At 43.9% G+C, this 20,172-nt stretch overlaps 1 protein-coding gene across 6 annotated transcripts in view; it reads right to left on the bottom strand.

Annotated features, from left to right (window-relative positions):
• Positions 1-20,172, bottom strand: part of PIGG (phosphatidylinositol glycan anchor biosynthesis class G (EMM blood group)) — a 164,241-nt gene that overhangs the window by 79,893 nt on the left and 64,176 nt on the right. For all 6 annotated transcript variants that reach the window (XR_014711656.1, XM_084628287.1, XM_084628290.1 and 3 more), the window contains one exon: positions 9,194-9,648. Coding sequence is in view for 5 of the 6 variants with exons in the window: in XM_084628287.1 (XP_084484413.1) it covers positions 9,194-9,648 (455 nt within the window). In the remaining variant the exon portion in view is untranslated. The remainder of the gene's footprint in view (positions 1-9,193; positions 9,649-20,172) is intronic.

The raw sequence follows: 20,172 nt of genomic DNA, 5'->3' as shown, positions 1-20,172 counted from the left end.
CGTGTTAGTCTGTATTCGCAAAAAGAAAAGGAGTACTTGTGGCACCTTAGAGACTAACCAATTTATTTGAGCATGAGAGCTGTAGCTCACGAAAGCTCATGCTCAAATAAATTGGTTAGTCTCTAAGGTGCCACAAGTACTCCTTTTCTTTTTGAGACTACAGTGAGTAGTTCTGCAAGTTCACATTTGAGTTCCTTCAGAACTCTTGGGTGAATACCATCTGGTCCTGGTGACTTATTACTGTTTAATTTATCAATTTGTTCCAAGGCCACCTCTAATGATACCTCAATCTGGGACAGTTCCTCAAATCTATCACCTAAAAAGAATGGCTCAGGTTTGGGAATCTCCCTCACATCCTCAGCCGTGAAGACCAATGCAAAGAATTCATTTAGTTTCTCCGCAATGTTCTTGAGTGCTCCTTTATCACCTCAATCATCCAGTGGCCCCATTGGTTGTTTAGCAGGCTTCCTGCTTCTGATGTACTTTAAAAAAAAATTGCTACTACTTTTTGAGTGTTTGGCTAACTGTTCTTCAAATTCTTTTTTGGCCTTCCCAATTGTATTTTTACACTTCATTTGCCAGTGTTTATGTTCCTTTCTATTTTCCTCACTAGGATTTAACTTCCACTCCTTAAAGGATGCCTTTTTGCCTCTCACTGCTTCTTTTACTTGGCCGTTTAGCCAGGGTGGCTCTCTTTTGGTTCTCTTACTATGTTTTTTTAATTGGGGTATACATTTAAGTTGAGCCTCTATTACAGTGTCTTTTAAAAGTTTCCACGCAGCTTGCAGAGATTTCACTTTTGGCACTGCGCCCTTTAATTTCTGTTTAACTACCCTCCTCATTTTTGTGTAGTTCCCCTTTCTGAAATTAAATGCTACAGTGTTGGACTGCTGTGGTGTTTTTCCTGCCATAGGGATATTAATTTTAATTATTTTATGGTCACTATTACCAAGCAATCCAGCTCTTGGACCAGATCCTGTGCTCCACTTAGGACTAAATCAAGAATTGCCTCTCCTCTGGTGGGTTCCAGGACCAGCTCCTCCAAGGAGCAGTCATTTAAGGTCTCAAGAAACTTTATCTCTGCATCCCATCCTGAGGTGACATGTACCCAGTCAATATCAGGATAACTGAAATCCCCCATTATTATTATTGGGTTTTTTTTTATTTTAATAGCCTCTCTAATCTCCCTGAGCATTTCACAGTCACTCTCACCGTCCTGGTCAGGTAGTCAGTAATATATCCCTACCGCTATAGTCTTCTTATTATAATATGGAATTTCTATCCATAGAGATTCTATGCTACAGTTTGATTCATTTACAATTTTTACTTCATTTGATTCTATGCTTTCTTTCACATATAATGCCACTCCGCCACCAACATGACCTGTTCTGCCCTTCCGATATATTTTGTACCCTGGTATTACTGTATCCCATTGATTATCATCATTCCACCAAGTTTCTGTGATGCCTATTATATCAATATCCTCATTTAATACGAGGCACTCTAGTTCACCTCTTTTATTATTTAGACTTCTAGCATTGGTATATAAGCACTTTAAAAACTTGTCTCCTTTCGGCTTTCTGCCATTACACGATGTAACTGAATGGGACTTTTTTTTATTTGACTATTTCTGATCAGACTGTCTGTATTTTATCCTTTTCTTTCCTTACTAGGACAGAGATTCTCTATTAATAGATCCTCCCCTAAGGGATGTCTCTGTCCGAACCACATGCTCCTCTGCACCTGTTGGCTTTCCCCCAGCCCTTAGTTTAAAAGCTGCTCTACAACCTTTTTAATGTTAAGTGCCAGCAATCTGGTTCCATTTTCGTTTAGGTGGAGACCATCCTTCCTGTATAGGCTCCCCCTTTCCCAGGTTTCCCCAGTTCCTAATAAATCTAAACCCCTCCTCCCTACACCATTGTCTCATCCACACATTGAGACTCTGCAGTTCTGCCGGTCTAACTGGCCCTGTGCATGGAACTGGAAACATCTCAGAGAATGCTACCATGGAGGTCCTGTACTTCAATCTGTTACCTAGCAGCCTAAATTTGGCCTACAGGACCTCTCTCCTATCCTTCCATATGTCATTGGTACCTACATGTACCACTTTACTAACTTAGTGAAGTTTGGAATTATGTACTGAATGTTCTGCTTTAAATAATCTACATTAATTCTGCGCCTTGCATAATGACAGGTTTCAGAGTAACAGCCGTGTTAGTCTGTACTCGCAAAAAGAAAAGGAGGACTTGTGGCACTTTTGAGACTAACCAATTTATTTGAGCATAAGCTTTCATGAGCTACAGCTCACTTCATCGGATGCATATAGTGGAAAGTGTAGGAGATCTTTTTATATACACACAAAGCATGAAACAATACCTCCTCCCACCCCACTCTCCTGCTGGTAATAGCTTATCTAAAGTGATCACTCTCCTTACAATGTGTATGATAATCAAAGTCGGCCATTTCCAGCACAAATCCAGGGTTTAACAAGAACACCGGGGGGGGAGGGAGGGGAGGAAAAAACAAGGGGAAATAGGTTACCTTGCATAATGACTTAGCCACTCCCAGTCTCTATTCAAGCCTAAGTTAATTGTATCCAATTTGCAAATGAATTCCAATTCAACAGCTTCTCGCTGAAGTCTGGATTTGAAGTTTTTTTGTTGTAAAATCACAACTTTCATGTCTGTAATCGCGTGACCAGAGAGATTGAAGTGTTCTCCGACTGGTTTATGAATGTTATAATTCTTGACATCTGATTTGTGTCCATTTATTCTTTTACGTAGAGACTGTCCAGTTTGACCAATGTACATGGCAGAGGGGCATTGCTGGCACATGATGGCATATATCACATTGGTGGATGTGCAGGTGAACAAGCCTCTGATAGTGTGGCTGATGTTATTAGGCCCTGTGATGGTGTCCCCTGAATAGATATGTGGGCACAGTTGGCAACGGGCTTTGTTGCAAGAATAGGTTCCTGGGTTAGTGGTTCTGTTGTGTGGTATGTGGTTGTTGGTGAGTATTTGCTTCAGGTTGGGGGGCTGTCTGTAGGCAAGGACTGGCCTGTCTCCCAAGATGTGTGAGAGTGTTGGATCATCCTTCAGGATAGGTTGTAGATCCTTAATAATGCGTTGGAGGGGTTTTAGTTGGGGGCTTAAGGTGACAGCTAGTGGCATTCTGTTATTTTCTTTGTTAGGCCTGTCCTGTAATAGGTGACTTCTGGGAACTCTTCTGGCTCTATCAATCTGTTTCTTCACTTCCACAGGTGGGTATTGTAGTTGTAAGAATGCTTGATAGAGATCTTGTAGGTGTTTGTCTGTCTGAGGGGTTGGAGCAAATGCGGTTGTATCGCAGAGCTTGGCTGTAGACAATGGATCGTGTGGTGTGGTCAGAGTGAAAGCTGGGGCATGTAGGTAGGAATAGCGGTCAGAAGGTTTCCGGTATAGGTTGGTGTTTATGTGACCATCGATTATTAGCACTGTAGTGTCCAGGAAGTGGATCTCTTGTGTGGACTGGACCAGGCTGAGGTTCATGGTGGGATGGAAATTTGAAATCATAGTGGAATTCCTCGAGGGCTTCTTTTCCATGGGTCCAGATGATGAAGATGTCATCAATATAGCGCAAGTAGAGTAGGGGCGTTAGGGGATGAGAGCTGAGGAAGCGTTGTTCTAAGTCAGCCATAAAAATGTTGGCATACTGTGGGGCCATTCGGGTACCTATAGCAGTGCCGCTGATCTGAGGGTATACATTGTCCCCAAATGTAAAACAGTTATGGGTAAGGACAAAGTCACAAAGTTCAGCCACCAGGTTAGCCGTGACATTATCGGGGATAGTGTTCTTGACGGCTTGTAGTCCATCTTCGTGTGGAATGTTGGTGTAGAGGGCTTCTACATCCATAGTGGCCAGGATGGTGTTATCAGGAAGATCACCGATGGATTGTAGTCTCCTCAGGAAGTCAGTGGTGTCTTGAAGGTAGCTGGGAGTGCTGGTAGCGTAGGGCCTGAGGAAACTCCCTGAAAAAGCACAAGATCAAATCCACACAGACACACCCCTGGAACCCCGACCTGGGATATTCTATCTACTACCCAAGATCCATAAACCTGGAAATCCTGGGCACCCCATCATCTCAGGCATTGGCACCCTGACAGCAGGATTGTCTGGCTATGTAGACTCCCTCCTCAGGCCCTACGCTACCAGCACTCCCAGCTACCTTCGAGACACCACTGACTTCCTGAGGAAACTACAATCTCTCTGGTCACGCAATTACAGACATGAAAGTTGCTATATTACAACAAAAAAACTTCAAATCCAGACACCAGCGAGAAACTGTTGAATTGGAATTCATTTGCAAATTGGATACAATTAACTCTAGGCTTGAATAGAGACTGGGAGTGGCTAAGTCATTATGCAAGGTAACCTATTTCCCCTTGTTTTTTCCTCCCCCCCCCCCCCGACGTTCTTGTTAAACCCTGGATTTGTGCTGGAAATGGCCCACCTTGATTATCATACACATTGTAAGGAAAGTGGTCACTTTAGATAAGCTATTACCAGCAGGAGAGTGGGGTGGGAGGAGGTATTTTTTCATGCTTTGTGTGTATATAAAAAGATCTTCTACACTTTCCACAGTATGCATCCGATGAAGTGAGCTGTAGCTCACGAAAGCTTATGCTCAAATAAATTGGTTAGTCTCTAAGGTGCCACAAGTAGTCCTTTTCTTTTTACGTTAATTCTATTACACAAGTCTCTTTGTACTATGCCAGTCACTGTTCACTTAGGCCTGGTCTACGGTATGCAGTTATTTCAGAATTAGCAGAGTTAATTCAAAATAAAACTGATTCCGTCCACACAACCAAACCGTTTTTTTCTATTTAAATGTCTCTTTAATCATATTTCTGTACTCCACCTCGGCAAGTGGAGTAGCGCTAAAATCAAGATCGCAGTTCCGGGTTACAGGTACTGTGGATGCAATTAGACGTTATTGGCCTCTGGGAGCTATCCCAGAATGCTCCCTTGTGACCGCTCTGGACAACACTCTCAACTCCGATGCACTAGTCAGGTAGGCAGTAAAAGCCCCGGGAACTTCTGAATTTCATTTCCTGTTTGGTCACCATCAGCACAGTCCACCGCCACAGGCAACCATGCAGAGTCCACCATCACAAGAGACCACACAGTCCCAGATTTGCAGACAAGCTCCAGCATGGTCCGAATGGGAGGTACTGGATCTCATCGCATGTGGGGGAGACAAATCTGTTATAGCAGAACTATGTTCCAAAAAAAGAAACGCAAATACATACGCTAAAATCTCCAGGGCCATGACGGAAAGAGGCTGCTCCAGGGACACAGCAGTGTCATACAAAAATCAAGGAGCTCAGTCAAGCATACCAAAAAAGTGAGGGAGGCGAATAGGCGCTCTGGGTCACAGCCCCATACATGCTGCTTCTATTGTGAGCTGCATGCAATTATGGGGGGGTGATGCCACCACTACCCCACCACTGTCCATAGAAACCTGCAATGGGGGAGTTGCATGGAGTGAGGAGGATGAGTTACTGGAGGACGAAGAGGAGGAGGCTGACGACAGTGCACAGGCGGCAAGTGGGGAATCCGTTTTGCCCCCTAGCCAGGAACTAGTCTTAACGCTGGAGCCAACAGCCTCCCCCCACTCCCAAGGCGGGCTCCCGGACCATGACCCTGGAGAAGGCACTTCTGGTGAGTGAGAGCCTGATCGAAGCCACGCAGTGGGGGGTGGGGGGAAACCCAGATGTGCTGGGCTGTTCGTGTTTAGTTTAAAGGGCTCATCCCTCCTCAGAGCCTCATCGGAGCCACACAATGGGTGCCAGGGCGGGGGGAGAGTGTTGTGTGAAGCGATCATCCCAGAGAGCCCGCAGGCCCTCCATTTATATGGCAAACCCACCAGGCATTGCTTGGTATGGGAAAGGGGGCCCGGCAGTTTTGAAAGCATTGAAATGAATGAAGAAGCAGAACCCCGCATGCCCCTAGGGCTTACCAAGGCTGCCTGCAAGCTGAATTCTGTTGTCCAGCTGCTTGTGATGGCTTACTCACACCAAAGTGGCAGGCACTTCAGTGAGGCAAAATGCGACCTTGTACAGAAAGAACATGTGCTGTGTACTATGAATTGCCTGTTTCACTGAGAAAGTGTGTCTCCTTTGTTCTCTAAAATATATCTTCTAAAATATTACCCTCCCTTTTTCTCCTCCCGCAGGTGCAAATATTTCAACGTGGCCCCTGTCTACTCTGTCCCAGAGGCTGGTCCAGATTAGAAGGCGGAAAAAACGAACTCAGGACGACATGTTCGCCGAGCTCATGCAGTACTCCCGCACTGATAGGGCTCAGCTGAATGTGTGGAGGCAAACAATTGCAGAGTTCCATAAAGCGTTAAATGAACACAAAGAGAGGAGGGACGCGTGCAATGAGAGCAGGCAGGATGCTATGGTCAAGCTCATGGGGGAGGAAACTGACATGCTCCACTGTATGGTGGATCTAATGCAGGAAAGACAGCAAGACCACAGACTGCCACTGCAACCCCTGTATAACCAACCTCCCTCCTCCCCAAGTTCCATAGCCTCCTCACCCAGACGCCCAAGAACATGGGGTGGGAGGAGAGCTACAGGGACCCACACAGTCAACCCCAGAGGATTGCACAAGCAGCAGAAAGCAGGCATATCCAGAATTTTGATTTGGTTTCTGGACTTGTCCTTCTCTCCTCCTCCACCCCTCTAACCCAATACCCGCCCCCTCCCCTGGTCTACCTTCTGATTTCTCTCAATGTGTTGTGCAACAAGTAATAAAGAATGGTTTTTAAACAATTGTGACTATTTCCTTATATATATATATACACACACACACACACACACAGGGGGCGGGTAACTTCTAGAGAAACAACCACAACTGTCATACCATACTCTGGCCAGTCATGAAACTGGCTTTCAAAGCTTCTCCGATGTGCAGCGCGCCCTGCTGCACTCTTCTGATCACCCTGTTGTCTGGCTGTGCAAAATTGGCCACCAGGCAAGTTGCCTCAACATCCCATCCCGCCATAAACATCTCCCCCTTACACTCACAGATATTGTGGAGCACACTACAAGTAGCAATTACAATTGGAATATTGGTTGTACTGACTTAGTTAGATCTCAGCAAACTGCGCCAGCGCGCTTTCAAACGTCCAAAAGCACATTCTACCACCATTCAGCACTTGCTCAGCCTACAGTTGAACTGCTCCTTACTACTGTCCAGGGCGCTTGTTGTATGGCTTCATGAGCCATGGCATTAAGGGGTAGGCTGGGTCCCCAAGGATAACTATAGGCATTTCAACATCCCCAACAGTAATTTTCTGGTCTGGGAAGTAAGTCCCTTCCTGCAGCTGTTCAAACAGACCAGAGTTCCTGAAGATGTGAGCGTCATGCACCTTTCCCGGCCATCCCACATTGATGTTGGTGAAACGTCCCTTGTGATCCACAGTGCTTGCAGCACCGTGGAAAAAGTACCCCTTGCGGTTTATGTACTGGCCGCCCCGGCGTTCCAGGGCCAAGATAGGGATATGTGTTCCGTCTATCGCCCCACCGCAGTTAGGGAACCCCAGTGCATTAAAGCCATCCACAATGGTCTGCACATTTCCCAAAGTCACTACCCTTGATAACAGCTGGTCAATGATTGCGTTGGCTACTTGCAGCATAGCAGCCCCCACAGTAGATTTCCCCACTCCAAACCGATTCCTGACTGACCGGTAGCTGTTGGGCATTGCAAGCTTCCACAGGGCTATGGCCACTCATTTCTCAACTGTGAGGGCTGCTCTCACCTTAGTGTCTTTGCACTTCAGGGCAGGGGACAGCAAGTCACAAAGTTCCATGAAAGTGGCCCTACGCATATGAAAGTTTCGCAGCCACTGGGAATCATCCCATACCACTATGCAGTCCCACCAGTCTGTGCTTGTTTCTCAGGCCCAGAATCGGCGTTCCACGGCATGAACCTGGCTCAACGCCACCATGATCTCCCAATCACCACATGCCATGCTTCTAGGAATGACTCTGTCCATGTCCTCATCAATATAGTAATGGCGCTGTCATCACTTCCTCACCCAGTTTTTCAGGTACTGCACATACTGCTGGATAATGCATGAGGTATTTACAATAGTCAAAACTGCAGCGGGGATCTGAGCGGGCTCCATACTTGCCATGCTATGGTGCCTGCACGGGTAATCCTGGAAAAAGGGCGTGAAATGTAGGAGAGCAGAGTAGCAGCGGAAGAGGTGCTGTTTGGTTCACGATAGCTGATAAAAGGCGGGAAATGGTTGTCTTCTGTAGCTTTCACGGAAGCAGCAGCCCAGGACAGACAACATGGAGAAGCTCAGTAGTGCGGCAAGAGCGGGAGAGCAGAGTTGACAGCAGAAGCTGTGCTGCTCGGTTCACGATGCCCAAGCAGAGTTGGCAGTGGAAGCGGTCAATGAGGAAGAGAGAAAGAGTAGATACTTATAGAGATTACATAGAAAGATGAGAGGAAATGAGAGGTGGATTCATAGTACCAGGATAGAAGCGGTGCACCGTGCTGCACCATCTGCTGAAAAAAGTATGGCGCCTGCACGCCAAAAAGGCGCAAAATGATTGTCTGCCATAGCTTTCACGGAAGGAGGAGCGACTGACGACACACACCCAGAAACACCCGCGATGTTTGCCCCATCATGCACTCGGAGCTGAACCCAGAATTCCAATGGGCAGCGGGGGCTGCAGGAACTGGGGGATAGCTACCCACAGTGCACTGCTCCGACATTCAGTGCTACCCTCAGTACTGTGGACGCACTCCGCCGAATTCATGCGCTTCACCGAATGTATAAAATCGCTTCCAAAAATTCGAATAAAATAATTTTGTACTGCAGACATACCCTTAGTTATTGAAAAACATTAAACCGCTTATAAAAAAAACATGCTTTCAAGTTTGCAAGAATTAGATTATAAATCTTGATTAGTGCCAAGGACAATAGCCTAGTGGTGGTAAATACATTACACAGGACAACTACTCCAACAAGAATAGTGAAAAAACTCTGCAGCACTTAATACTCACTTCCTTCAACTATTTACAGTATTTTCTATTTACAGAATATTAAATCATTATCCCCTTAGCTAAACACAAAGTAAGACATGAAATTTTAAGTAAGTAGTAACTATTATCCAACTCAGATACCCACCTTGTCAACCAATGTCCAAAGTCGGGTCGATGAGCCCACTGAACTCCCGTCTGATTTAATGAACGAAGTAACCGACAGCAAATAAGGATGATTAATGGACTTGCTAAACCCATCCACTTTTCTGAGCCTTTTAGAAATTCACTTGAAGAGGTGACTTTTCCCAATTTTGAGTCACATGATGGTATATCAACCTTCCTGCACTGGGTGGTTTCCTCAATATCTTCAAAATTTTGTTTCACAGCAGTACTAAGCTGAAGATCACATTCTTTCACAAGAAAGTAGTGTCTACAAATTTCTTGGCACAGTGCCAGGCAAAGAGTATTGATAAGAAAATACCAGGTTTGGTGCTCCTCTTCTATAAAGCTGCTTGCTCCCAGGCTCACAGCATAGCCAACAGTTCCTGCCAAAATGAGTACATCTAGTTCTGACCAGCTGGAACTGGAGACAGCTGGGTTCTGTGAACAGAAAATGTGTCATTGGTGAAATAATCTGAAAAACATATTACTTCAGTGTGTTTTTAAAATGTGCTTACAGTTACTTGTTCAGTGACAACAAATCCTAAGCAAAAAGACAAATTATGTAATTTTTCTCAATGGCATTTCCTGCACTTTTACTCTTAAATAAGGGTAATGTTAGTGTAATCCACTGATTTAGCACCATAACACATTTAACTATACTATCATTTTATATCTCCCCAAGGTAACGAACGTCTCTCTGAATAATCACCAATACGCACTTCAGCTTCAGGTTCTCTACAATCATGTGACAGAAGGCGTGGAGCAGCTCTTTCTTGTTGCACATCAATAGATCTAAAAATAGAACTCTTGCAGTAATCAAAAAAATGAGTAGAGATACCACTAACAAGCACCGCTCTAGATCTCTAGTCATTCTTGACTTGATAAAGTGAAAAAATCATCTCAAATTACCAGCAGCTATTGCAGACATCTTGCTACCTATTGCTACCTTGCAAACTGAACAGTGTATTTATATCATGATAAAGAGAGTGTTAAATAGTGGGTGTTTAAATATGTATTTCACATGTTATATATGGCTACAACAATACTCTTGGCCTGATTTTTTCATTATTTCAATTTTCTGCTCACTGCAGCTACATAGAACCGTCCTCAATGTCCACGGCTGGGAAGAGATGGCTATATACTCACGAAGCATGCCAATGAGCACTTTGGGAGAAGTGCTGCCTGAACAATCCTTTCTTTTAATTGTAAGTAATTTTCTCTGTTGGGAAATACACTAAAGAAAGAGCATATCATGAATAAGAACTATTGATACTTTAAAGAACAGTAAAGAGACTATTTTAAAGCCAAATCCCAAACATGGTAAATGATTTATATTTAAAAACAAATTTCTCTGAATGCATATTCTGTAGATTCACTTTCTTAGCTATGTGCTCCTCCACTTGACCTTGTGAGCAGACTTTAAAAAAGCACTGAATATCCAGGAACCTTATACACACTAGTCAAATGTACTTTCCCCAAAACTGTGTATAGTGCACCATGATTTCTAAGCTTTAGTTCTTTTTTTAGACCTCTCCCCCTTACAACAGACAATTAAGGAAAGTAAAGTGATATTATATTAAACATAAAATCATGAAATCTGAAGACCACTGACGTAGTTCACTTCAGAACAGATTTAATTTCCTAAGCAACAGGCCACAGCTGTGAGGGTAGGAGAAATGTGGTATGTATGGAAAACACATACTACAGCTTACTGTGCTATTTGATATGGTTTAAAATTAATATAATGGTCAAGCCATTGTATCTAAAGATAGTGACTAGCTGCAGTGGCCCAGAACATAATATTTTGTTGCATAGAGTACCTTGCTAAAAGCACTGGCCATGGTGTGTGGAAAACTGTCCTGTGAAGAGAGTTATATGTCAGCCTAGCTAAGCAATCTAGTTTTTCTACACTAAGCAGCTGTTATTAAATTTAAAAAGTGTTCTCCCAGAAACAAGCACCTCCAACAGTTAATTTGACAGTTCTGATTACATGGAGGACACACAGTTCAACCCTGAGATGCTTACAATAAAACTAGTTTGTGTTCAGCACGTTTGGTTTTGCATAGTCAGTGATTTCACCTTAAATAGCTTGTCCTAGTAACCACTGCAGGGTTTAATCTCGATCAGAAAAACATTTGCCAACAATTAAACATTAGTACTGTATGTGAGAGATCACAATTTTTCCTGTACTTACAAAGTATCTTCATTATCTCAGACACTGCTGTGTGGTAACTGTTGGACATAGGTATTGTTTATGTGCCATTAAGTACTGACTTCAGATGTAGAATGATAGAATATCAGGGTTGGAAGGGACCTCAGGAGGTCATCTAGTCCGACTCCCTACTCCAAGCAGGACCAATCCCCAACTAAATCATCCCAGCCACAGCTTTGTCAAGCCTGACCTTAAAAATATCTAAGGAAGGAGATTCCACCACCTCCCTAGGTAACGCATTCCAGTGTTTCACCACCCTCCTAGTGAAAAAGTTTTTCCTAATATCCAACCTAAACCTCCCCCACTGCAACTTGAGACCATTACTCCTTGTTCTGTCATCTGCTACCACTGAGAACAGTCTAGATCCATCCTCTTTGGAACCCCCTTTCAGGTAGTTGAAAGCAGCTATCAAATCCCCCCTCATTCTTCTCTTCCGCAGACTAAACAATCCCAGTTCCCTCAGCCTCTCCTCAGAAGTCATGTGTTCCAGTCCGCTAATCATTTTTGTTGCCCTCCGCTGGACTCTCTCCAATTTATCCACATCCTTCTTGTAGTGTGGGGCCCAAAACTGGACACAGTACTCCAGATGAGGCCTCACCAATGTCGAATAGAGGGGAACGACCACATCCCTCGATCTGCTGGCAATGCCCCTACCTATACATCCCAAAATGCCATTGGCCTTCTTGGCAACAAGGGCACACTGTTGACTCATATCCCGCTTCTCGTCCACTGTAACCCCTAGGTCCTTTTCTGCAGAACTGCTGCCGAGCCATTCGGTCCCTAGTCTGTAGCGGTGCATGGGATTCTTCCATCCTAAGTGCAGGACTCTGCACTTGTCCTTGTTGAACCTCATCAGATTTCTTTGGGCCCAATCCTCTAATTTGTCTAGGGCCCTGTGTATCCTATCCCTACCTTCCAGCGTATTTACCTCTCCTCCCAGTTTAGTGTCATCTGCAAATTTGCTGAGGGTGCAATCCACGCCATCCTCCAGATCATTTATGAAGATATTGAACAAAACCGGCCCCAGGACCGACCCTTGGGGCACTCCACTTGATACCGGCTGCCAACTAGACATGGAGCCATTGATCACTACCCATTGAGCCCGACAATCTAGCTAACTTTCTATCCACCTCATAATCCATTCATCCAGCCCATACTTTTAACTTGCTGGCAAGAATATGGTGGGAGACCGTTCAAAAGCTTTGCTAAAGTCAAGGAACAACACGTCCAGCACTTTCCCCTCATCCACAGAGCCAGTTATCTCGTCATAGAAGGCAGTTAGATTAGTCAGGCATGACTTGCCCTTGGTGAATCCATGCTGACTGTTCCTGATCACTTTCCTCTCCTCTAAGTGCTTCAGAATTGATTCCTTGAGGACCTTCTCCATGATTTTTCCAGGGACTGAGGTGAGGCTGACTGGCCTGTAGTTCCCAGGATCCTCCTCCTTCCCTTTTTTAAAGATGGGCACTACAGTAGCCTTTTTCCAGTCGTCCAGGACCTCCCCCGATCGCCATCAGTTTTCAAAGATAATGGCCAATGGCTCTGCAATCATATCCGCCAACTCTTTTAGCACTCTCGGATGCTGCGCATCCGGCCCCATGGACTTGTGCTCGTCCAGCTTTTCTTAATAGTCCTGAACCACTTCTTTCTCCACAGAGGGCTGGTCACCTCCTTCCCATGCTGCGCTGCCCAGTGCAGTAGTCTGGGAGCTGACCTTGTTTGTGAAGACAAAGGCAAAAAAAGCATTGAGTATATTAGCTTTTTCCACATCCTCTGTCACTAGGTTGCCTCCCTCATTCAGTATGGGACCCACACTTTCCTTGACTTTCTTGTTGTTGCTAACATACCTGAAGAAACCCTTCTTGTTACTCTTAACATCTCTTGCTAGCTGCAACTCCAGGTGTGATTTGGCCTTCCTGATTTCACTCCTGCATATATGTAGACCATATATATCAGATTTTTAACTCTCAGGATGTTGACTATCTCTATGTTTTCCAATGCAAACTCCAAAATGTTGGCTTATCTTGTAAGATTTGCTAACAAGTTATGCATTTTCACCCAAAAATTAAACCTATATATAATCAGGTAATAAACAAGTTTAGCCTCAGCATCTAATTAAGACTAATCTGGAGTTTTGATTTGTGGGAACCAAGCTGTGCAAAGTCTAAATGTAGTCTGTTATTCACCACCTGGAGTTCGTGAGCTGAGTAAACAGGGCAGGTGGTGTACCTGAAGCAGGTATTAGATATTATTAATTCATACTAACAGCATGGACCATGTGCGTATGGTTGGAGGTAAAGGAGCACATTACACCAAAACCTCTGCATTTACAAATTAAAATTACAGAATGTGATTATACAGAATTGAAATTTCAGCTGAATGAGAGTTTCCAGATGAAATACATCCCAAGTCAGTGATCTAAACTTCTTATCATCTGAAGCCTGTTTGGTGGATTATGTACTAATACTTACTCATTCCAGTTAACAGACAAGGTTACATCACAGAAACCACCAGCATTAGCACTAACCTCTTGTTTAACAGTCTCAGCAGAGACACCCAAAAAGAGTGAAAATGTATTGAGACCGAAATGTGCATAAGCATGCCATTAGACCACAGGAGATTTAAGTCACAGCAACTCCAATGCATTCACCACTGTACTCCAAGTTCTGTATTTAAGGGGACTTGTCAAGGTTCCTCCCCCACTCTGAACGCTAGGGTACAGATGTGGGGACCTGCCTGAAAACCTCCCAAGCTTACTTTTACCAGCTTAGGTTAAAACTTCCCCAAGGTACAAATTAATTCTATCCTTTGTCCTTGGAATATCCACTGCCACCACCAAACTCTAACTGGGTTTACTGGGAAACATAGTTTGGACACTTTTCCCCCCAAAATCCTCCCAACCCTTGCACCCCACTTCCTGGGAAAGGTTTGGTAAAAATCCTCACCAATTTGCATAGGTGACCACAGACCCAAACTCTTGGATCTGAGAACAATGAAAAAGCATTCGTTCTAGAAATAGAAGTAAATAGAAGTAAAGGAATCACCTCTGTAAAATCGGGATGGTAGATACCTTACAGGATAATTAGATTCAAAACTTTGAGAATCCCTTTAGGCAAAACCTTAAGTTACAAAAAAGACACACAGACAGAAATAGTCATTCTATTCAGCACAGTTCTTTTCTCAGCTATTTAAAGAAATCATAGTCTAACACATACCTAGCTAGATTACTTACTAAAAGGTCTAAGACTCCATTCCTGTTCTATCCCCGGCAAAAGCAGCGTACCGACAGACACAGAGCCTTTGTTTTTTTCCCTCCTCCCAGCTTTTGAAAATATCTCGTCTCCTCATTGGTCATTTTGGTCAGGTGCCAGCGAGGTCACCTTTAGCTTCTTAACCCTTTACAGGTGAGAGGATTTTTCCTCTGGCCAGGAGGGATTTTAAAGGGGTTTACCCTTCCCTTTATATTTATGACAGGACTAGTGTAGCCAACCTGTGCCTCCAGAAGCTACAGGAATCTCAGATCCCTTCACCCTCCTATCAGACAATTTATGTGTCTTCTTTTAAAGATTTAACACTTCCTCTTACAGAAATATATATCTCGTACCTTGTGGTTATCAGCACCAACCCATGGGCCCTTGACACAGCAGTAAGCTTCATAAATTGGAAACAACTGAAATGTAAGTCACTGGGGAAATCATGAAACAACTTTATGGGAGCAATCAAACTAATGGGAAAGTTTCTGGTGTTTCTCCAAACTTGCTCCATTTCTATGCCCATGTCAATACAGTTTCAGTGCAGCAGCTTAGTGTGACAGCTTAATATTCCTGTTGCAGAGACAATTACTTCAGCAGAATTACACTAGTAACCAAACAATCCCTCTGCACAACAGCAAGTCTCATGCACTCTCAAAGTCTAGAAAACAGTAAGAAAAATAGATTTATCAGGACTGATATTAATCCTGGTTGCATTGTTGTGGCTTTTCTGACTATTAATAAACATTATGGTAGGGCTTCAAGACGTCAATCAGGACTGGAGCCCCATTTTGCTGGGCACTGTACAGATTTATGTAAGACAATCCCTGTTCTCGAAGGCTTACAACCTAGAAGTCAAAATGGAGTAGAGGATAGGGACATAATATATAAATAAATATGGTGAATTGACAAAGCTTTGGTATATGTTTTGTTATTTAAATGGCAGGAATGGTTAAACGAAGAGCTAATGGAACTAACCGAATACAACAGAAGTTCACCTACCTCACCAGAATCAGCAAACAGGGTTCTTTATGCATCACTGACAAATGGACCTGTTCCCCTAAGGGCATATTCTCCTCACCTCCATAATAACCATGTTTTCTCCTCCTGCTCCCGCCAACAGTCCCCCCATACACACACAACTCTATGGTTCCTGAGAGAGGGACACATTCAGTGATCAACCCCACATTCCCTCACACAGAAAGCACGTACAAAATAAATCTGTGCCTCATTACTGAATGTCATCATTAAAGGTTAGCTACGACTTAGCTCATGAAACACTAAATTTAGATTTCTGTGTCAGTAGCTGACTTATTGAGAACTACCCTGAAATGGATTTTGTAAAAGCATTGTGGGGTACCACGGTTAGGGCTCAATCCTTCAAGCTCTGGAGCCTCTTCAACCCCCATTAATTTTCTAGTCATTGCTGGTACTCAACACCTTAAAGGACTGACACCCTCATTATATCAAGCAAACTGTATATGGAATCCTTAATTTATAAATATGGATTTTCTAAGCAGCAGGCTTGCAAAACCAACCTAGTATCTGCAAGTCAAGTTGGGTTCTTTCTAGTTTGTGCGTCACCACGAGTAGTAAAAATTTTGCAGCCCAAATAAGTTCTTGATGCAATTCTCTTGCCACCATTGGGTTAATCAGTGTAACTAGGACATAATTAGACAATGGGAATGCACAGGCCCTTGCAATTGAAATTAACGTTTCTGTTAACATGTGGGGCAGAAAAATACAGTTCACTCACAAAGCTGTGCAGCTTCTGGAGGGCTGATCGTACAATAAAGAGTTATTTTTACACTAAAGTAAATATCAGCGACTAAATACATAAGTAATTTTTACACACTCACTTTTCAGACTAGAAATTATAAGATTTGGGGGATGCTGGTAAAGAGTCTAACATTCCTGAAGTCATTTTCTTGGCTTCTGCTCATTTGGACACAAAGTGAGCTAATCTTGATTTCCAACTGTGCTACCTTCCATGTGACGGAACAGCATTGATTACAAGGTTCCTAATCAGGTTTTTCCAGAATGCTGGGATCACATTTCAAAGCTACCCAATCACTGCACCATCTCATTCGTACTAACGAATGAAAGAAAAGGTCTTAATGTGAACTGCAGTTTGGTGCTTTGGTAGTTAAACAGGAGATAAAAAAAATACCATATTGGGGGAACCAATAAAAATTAAGCAGAAGACAAAAATTCAATGAAATACAATTTATTTGAATTGCATTTTATTAATGGTAGTAATACTCCAGAGCTGTTGCATTCTGAGCACTTTCAAAATGTCTCTTACTTAGGCTGGCCCCAATTTTTAAGAGAAATAGCAAAACATGACTACAAACAGTAACACTACATATTACACTTCAAGACAATCCAGTAACTTTGAATTGAGGCACTAGACAAATAAGTTAACATTTTGAAGATTTGCTAGGATTTATAAAGGACTGCAGCATTATTTAAAGCCTTACATGTCACTGAGGGAGTAAGTGATTGTGAAAAGATGTAGTAATCAAAAGTTATTTATAGCATCCAGGAAGCAGATGTTAACACTGCCTAAAGCATTATGGTCTCCAGAAAATTCATGAACTTGATAATCAGCTCCTACATTCAAGCACAGGAAAAAAGCCACATTGAAGGACATGTACTTCAGAGACTTCCTTCAGAGATATGAACTAAATGCTTTATTTAAAATTATATAGATATAGATAAATAAAAGATCTGAAGCCATTAACAGATGGTCGAATACATTTTTGAAGTATATATTTGTATTGTAAAACAAATTTGGACGAGGGATTTATTCAACCTAACAAGATGCATCTTCTAGGTTCTACACTGGCAACACCAAACTCTTAAACTGGAAAAGAACAGTCTTTCTTGCCCTCTAAGTATTTGAGATGTCATCTCAGTTCCTGCAGAAGCCAGAGATCTGACATTGCAGTGGTTCTCAAACTTACTTGATCGCGCCCCCCCACTTGTGTGTCTGTAGTATTTATGCCCCCCACTCCTGCCACACAAGTACATATACCAATTTTAAAAAGCCATGCAAGTTTCACTAAATATTAAAAACAGTAAGGTACTGACACCCCATTACTTCTGCTGGCGGTGGCGCTTCCCTCAGATACAGGCACCCAGCCAGCAGCCGCCGCTCTCTAACTACCCAGCTCTGAAGGCGGAGTGGAGAAAGGTGGCTGCTGGCCAGGTGCCCAGCTCTGAAGGCAGCACAGCTGCCAGCAGTGGGGAGCACAGCTGCCAGCAGCGGCAGCACAGAAGCAAGAGTGGCATGGAATATGTAACTCTATGAACTCACCCAAGAAGTTTGCTCTTTATGCCCTAACCAACCCACAAAAAAATATGTGATTTCACTGTGATTTAAGTAGACCCCTACTGATGTGTGTGGAGGAATCAACTTTGCTAGTTATTCATTACTGTGGATAAAATGGGGGCAGTAAGCTTTCCCCCCCCCAAAAAAAGCTTCTCATACCCCCCCAGAATATACTCTGCACCCTGCTCCCGGTTTGAGAACCTCTGTGATACTGTAATGCAAGGAAGAAAGGGAATGATTTTATAGTACTATTTGTAATTCATGTCTACTCATGTATACCTTTAGCAATCCATCTTTATATATTTCAGTTAAAAGCATCTGGCTAAGCATCTGCAACTGGAGTTGGGAATGAAGCATGTATAGACATACCTGAGCTAGCTTTAATCCAGTGTGAATATCAATAGCACCCATGCTGCTCCAAGCCCACCCTGTCCCCTGGGTCCTTATTACATGGGCAGCCAGCCTGTGCTGAAGTTTGTGCTGCCACAGCTTCACTGCTATCATCATAGAATATCAGGGTTGGAAGGGACCTCAGGAGGTCATCTAGTCCAATCCCCTGCTACCAATCCCCAATTTTTGCCCCAGATCCCTAATGGCTCCCTCAAGGATTGAACTCACAACCCTGGGTTTAGCAGGCCAATGATCAAACCCCCAATTAGCATGCTAGCTACATTAAAGCCAGCTCAGGTATGTGTACATATGCGTCAATCACACTTTCAACTGCAGTGTAGACAAACCCTCAGCACCTCTACATTTCTTTACAAAACATGACATACAAAAATTTCCCTTGGATTGACAGTCTCAAAAACCTTCCTATCCAACAGACACTACTGCACCTCAACCTGCAAAATCCACTCCCCCATTTAACCCAGGCCCTTAGGCAAAGCATGGGAAAACATGCAAGTCTTCCAGCATGACTTGAAAGTCAAACATCTGGAAACTGTTGAACTTCAATTTTAACGTGTATTTTTCAGTTTTTTGTGGTATGACTACACTGCAGCAGGGAGCAAGCCTCCCAAAAGACACAGACTCATGCAAGCGGGGATCCAGCTAGCATTCTAAAAATAGCAGTGTGAACGTTGTGGCTCCAGCAAAGACTTTGTCTAGCCACCCAAGCTCAGACCCAGTTGGAGGGGAGAAGTGGGGGAGGTTTGAGAGCCCAAACTGCTGCCCAAGCCACATTGCTTGCGCGGCTAGCGTGAGAGCCTATCTACCCAGGCTGGAAGGCTCACTTCCAGCTCAAGTGTTGACAAGTGGCAGCTGGTCAACCTTGGCACAAGTGGGGGATAGTAGAAACGCCTGGGGCTCCCCATACCAGAACTCTCCCCTTAGCCCCAGTTCTCTGGGAGCTCTGCCCCCTAATTCTCACCCCACTTGGCCCTGGCCCCTGAAGTCTCCCTCCTCCCTTTACTCTAATTCCTCCCTTCACCCCAGCCCCTGGTGCTTACTCACTGCCCTGCCTGCCTCCCGAAAGTTCACCGTTAGCCGCAAGTCCCTAGGGCTCCCTCTGCCCTAGGCCAGGAGCAACAGATTTACCAGCTCAGAAGGGTGGCTATTCTGCCCATTTGGCCTTTCTTCCTGCTTCCTTAGCTCCTGGTCAACGTCTCCTCCAGCTCCTTCTCCCCCACAGACTGCGCAGTGAAGGACTGATCGGAAGCAAGCCACAAGGATTTTGGGTGGGGTCCGAGGCGTTGGATTCACTGCCCAAACCACAGGCTACAGTGACAATACAGCACAGTAAAGCGTTACACTCTAATTGCCCCCATTCAAAACCCTAGCAGCTTGCCTCCTATCAGACTTTCACTGTATAGTCTGCGCACTTGCCATGGGGCGATGGAGAAAGACTTCTGGAGGCTGTTATTAAATACAAATTGCTAACAGAATATAGTTGCTGTGTTCTCAATTCATATTTAGTGACACAGGTATTTGTGTGGACTTTTACAGGAGGGGCGGTGCCCTAATGCCCTCTATACATAAGCCACCACTGGTGTAGACATACACCTTCAAAGTTATTTGCATCCTCTGAAAACCACCAAGGGAGGCTGGCATCATGGACCATTCAGAGATGGGAGTTAACATCTCAATAGTGAATGAGAAATGATAGGTAAGGTGTGGACTGACTGATGGACCCTGAAAGTGAAGACAAACAGCTTATGTTTGATGCT

Source organism: Lepidochelys olivacea (assembly GCF_965140295.1).
Source record: "Lepidochelys olivacea isolate rLepOli2 genome assembly, chromosome: 5".
NCBI classification, from domain to species: domain Eukaryota; kingdom Metazoa; phylum Chordata; order Testudines; family Cheloniidae; genus Lepidochelys; species Lepidochelys olivacea.
The sequence above is the reverse complement of the archived record's forward strand: the minus strand, read 5'-3'. Positions and strand labels throughout refer to the sequence as shown.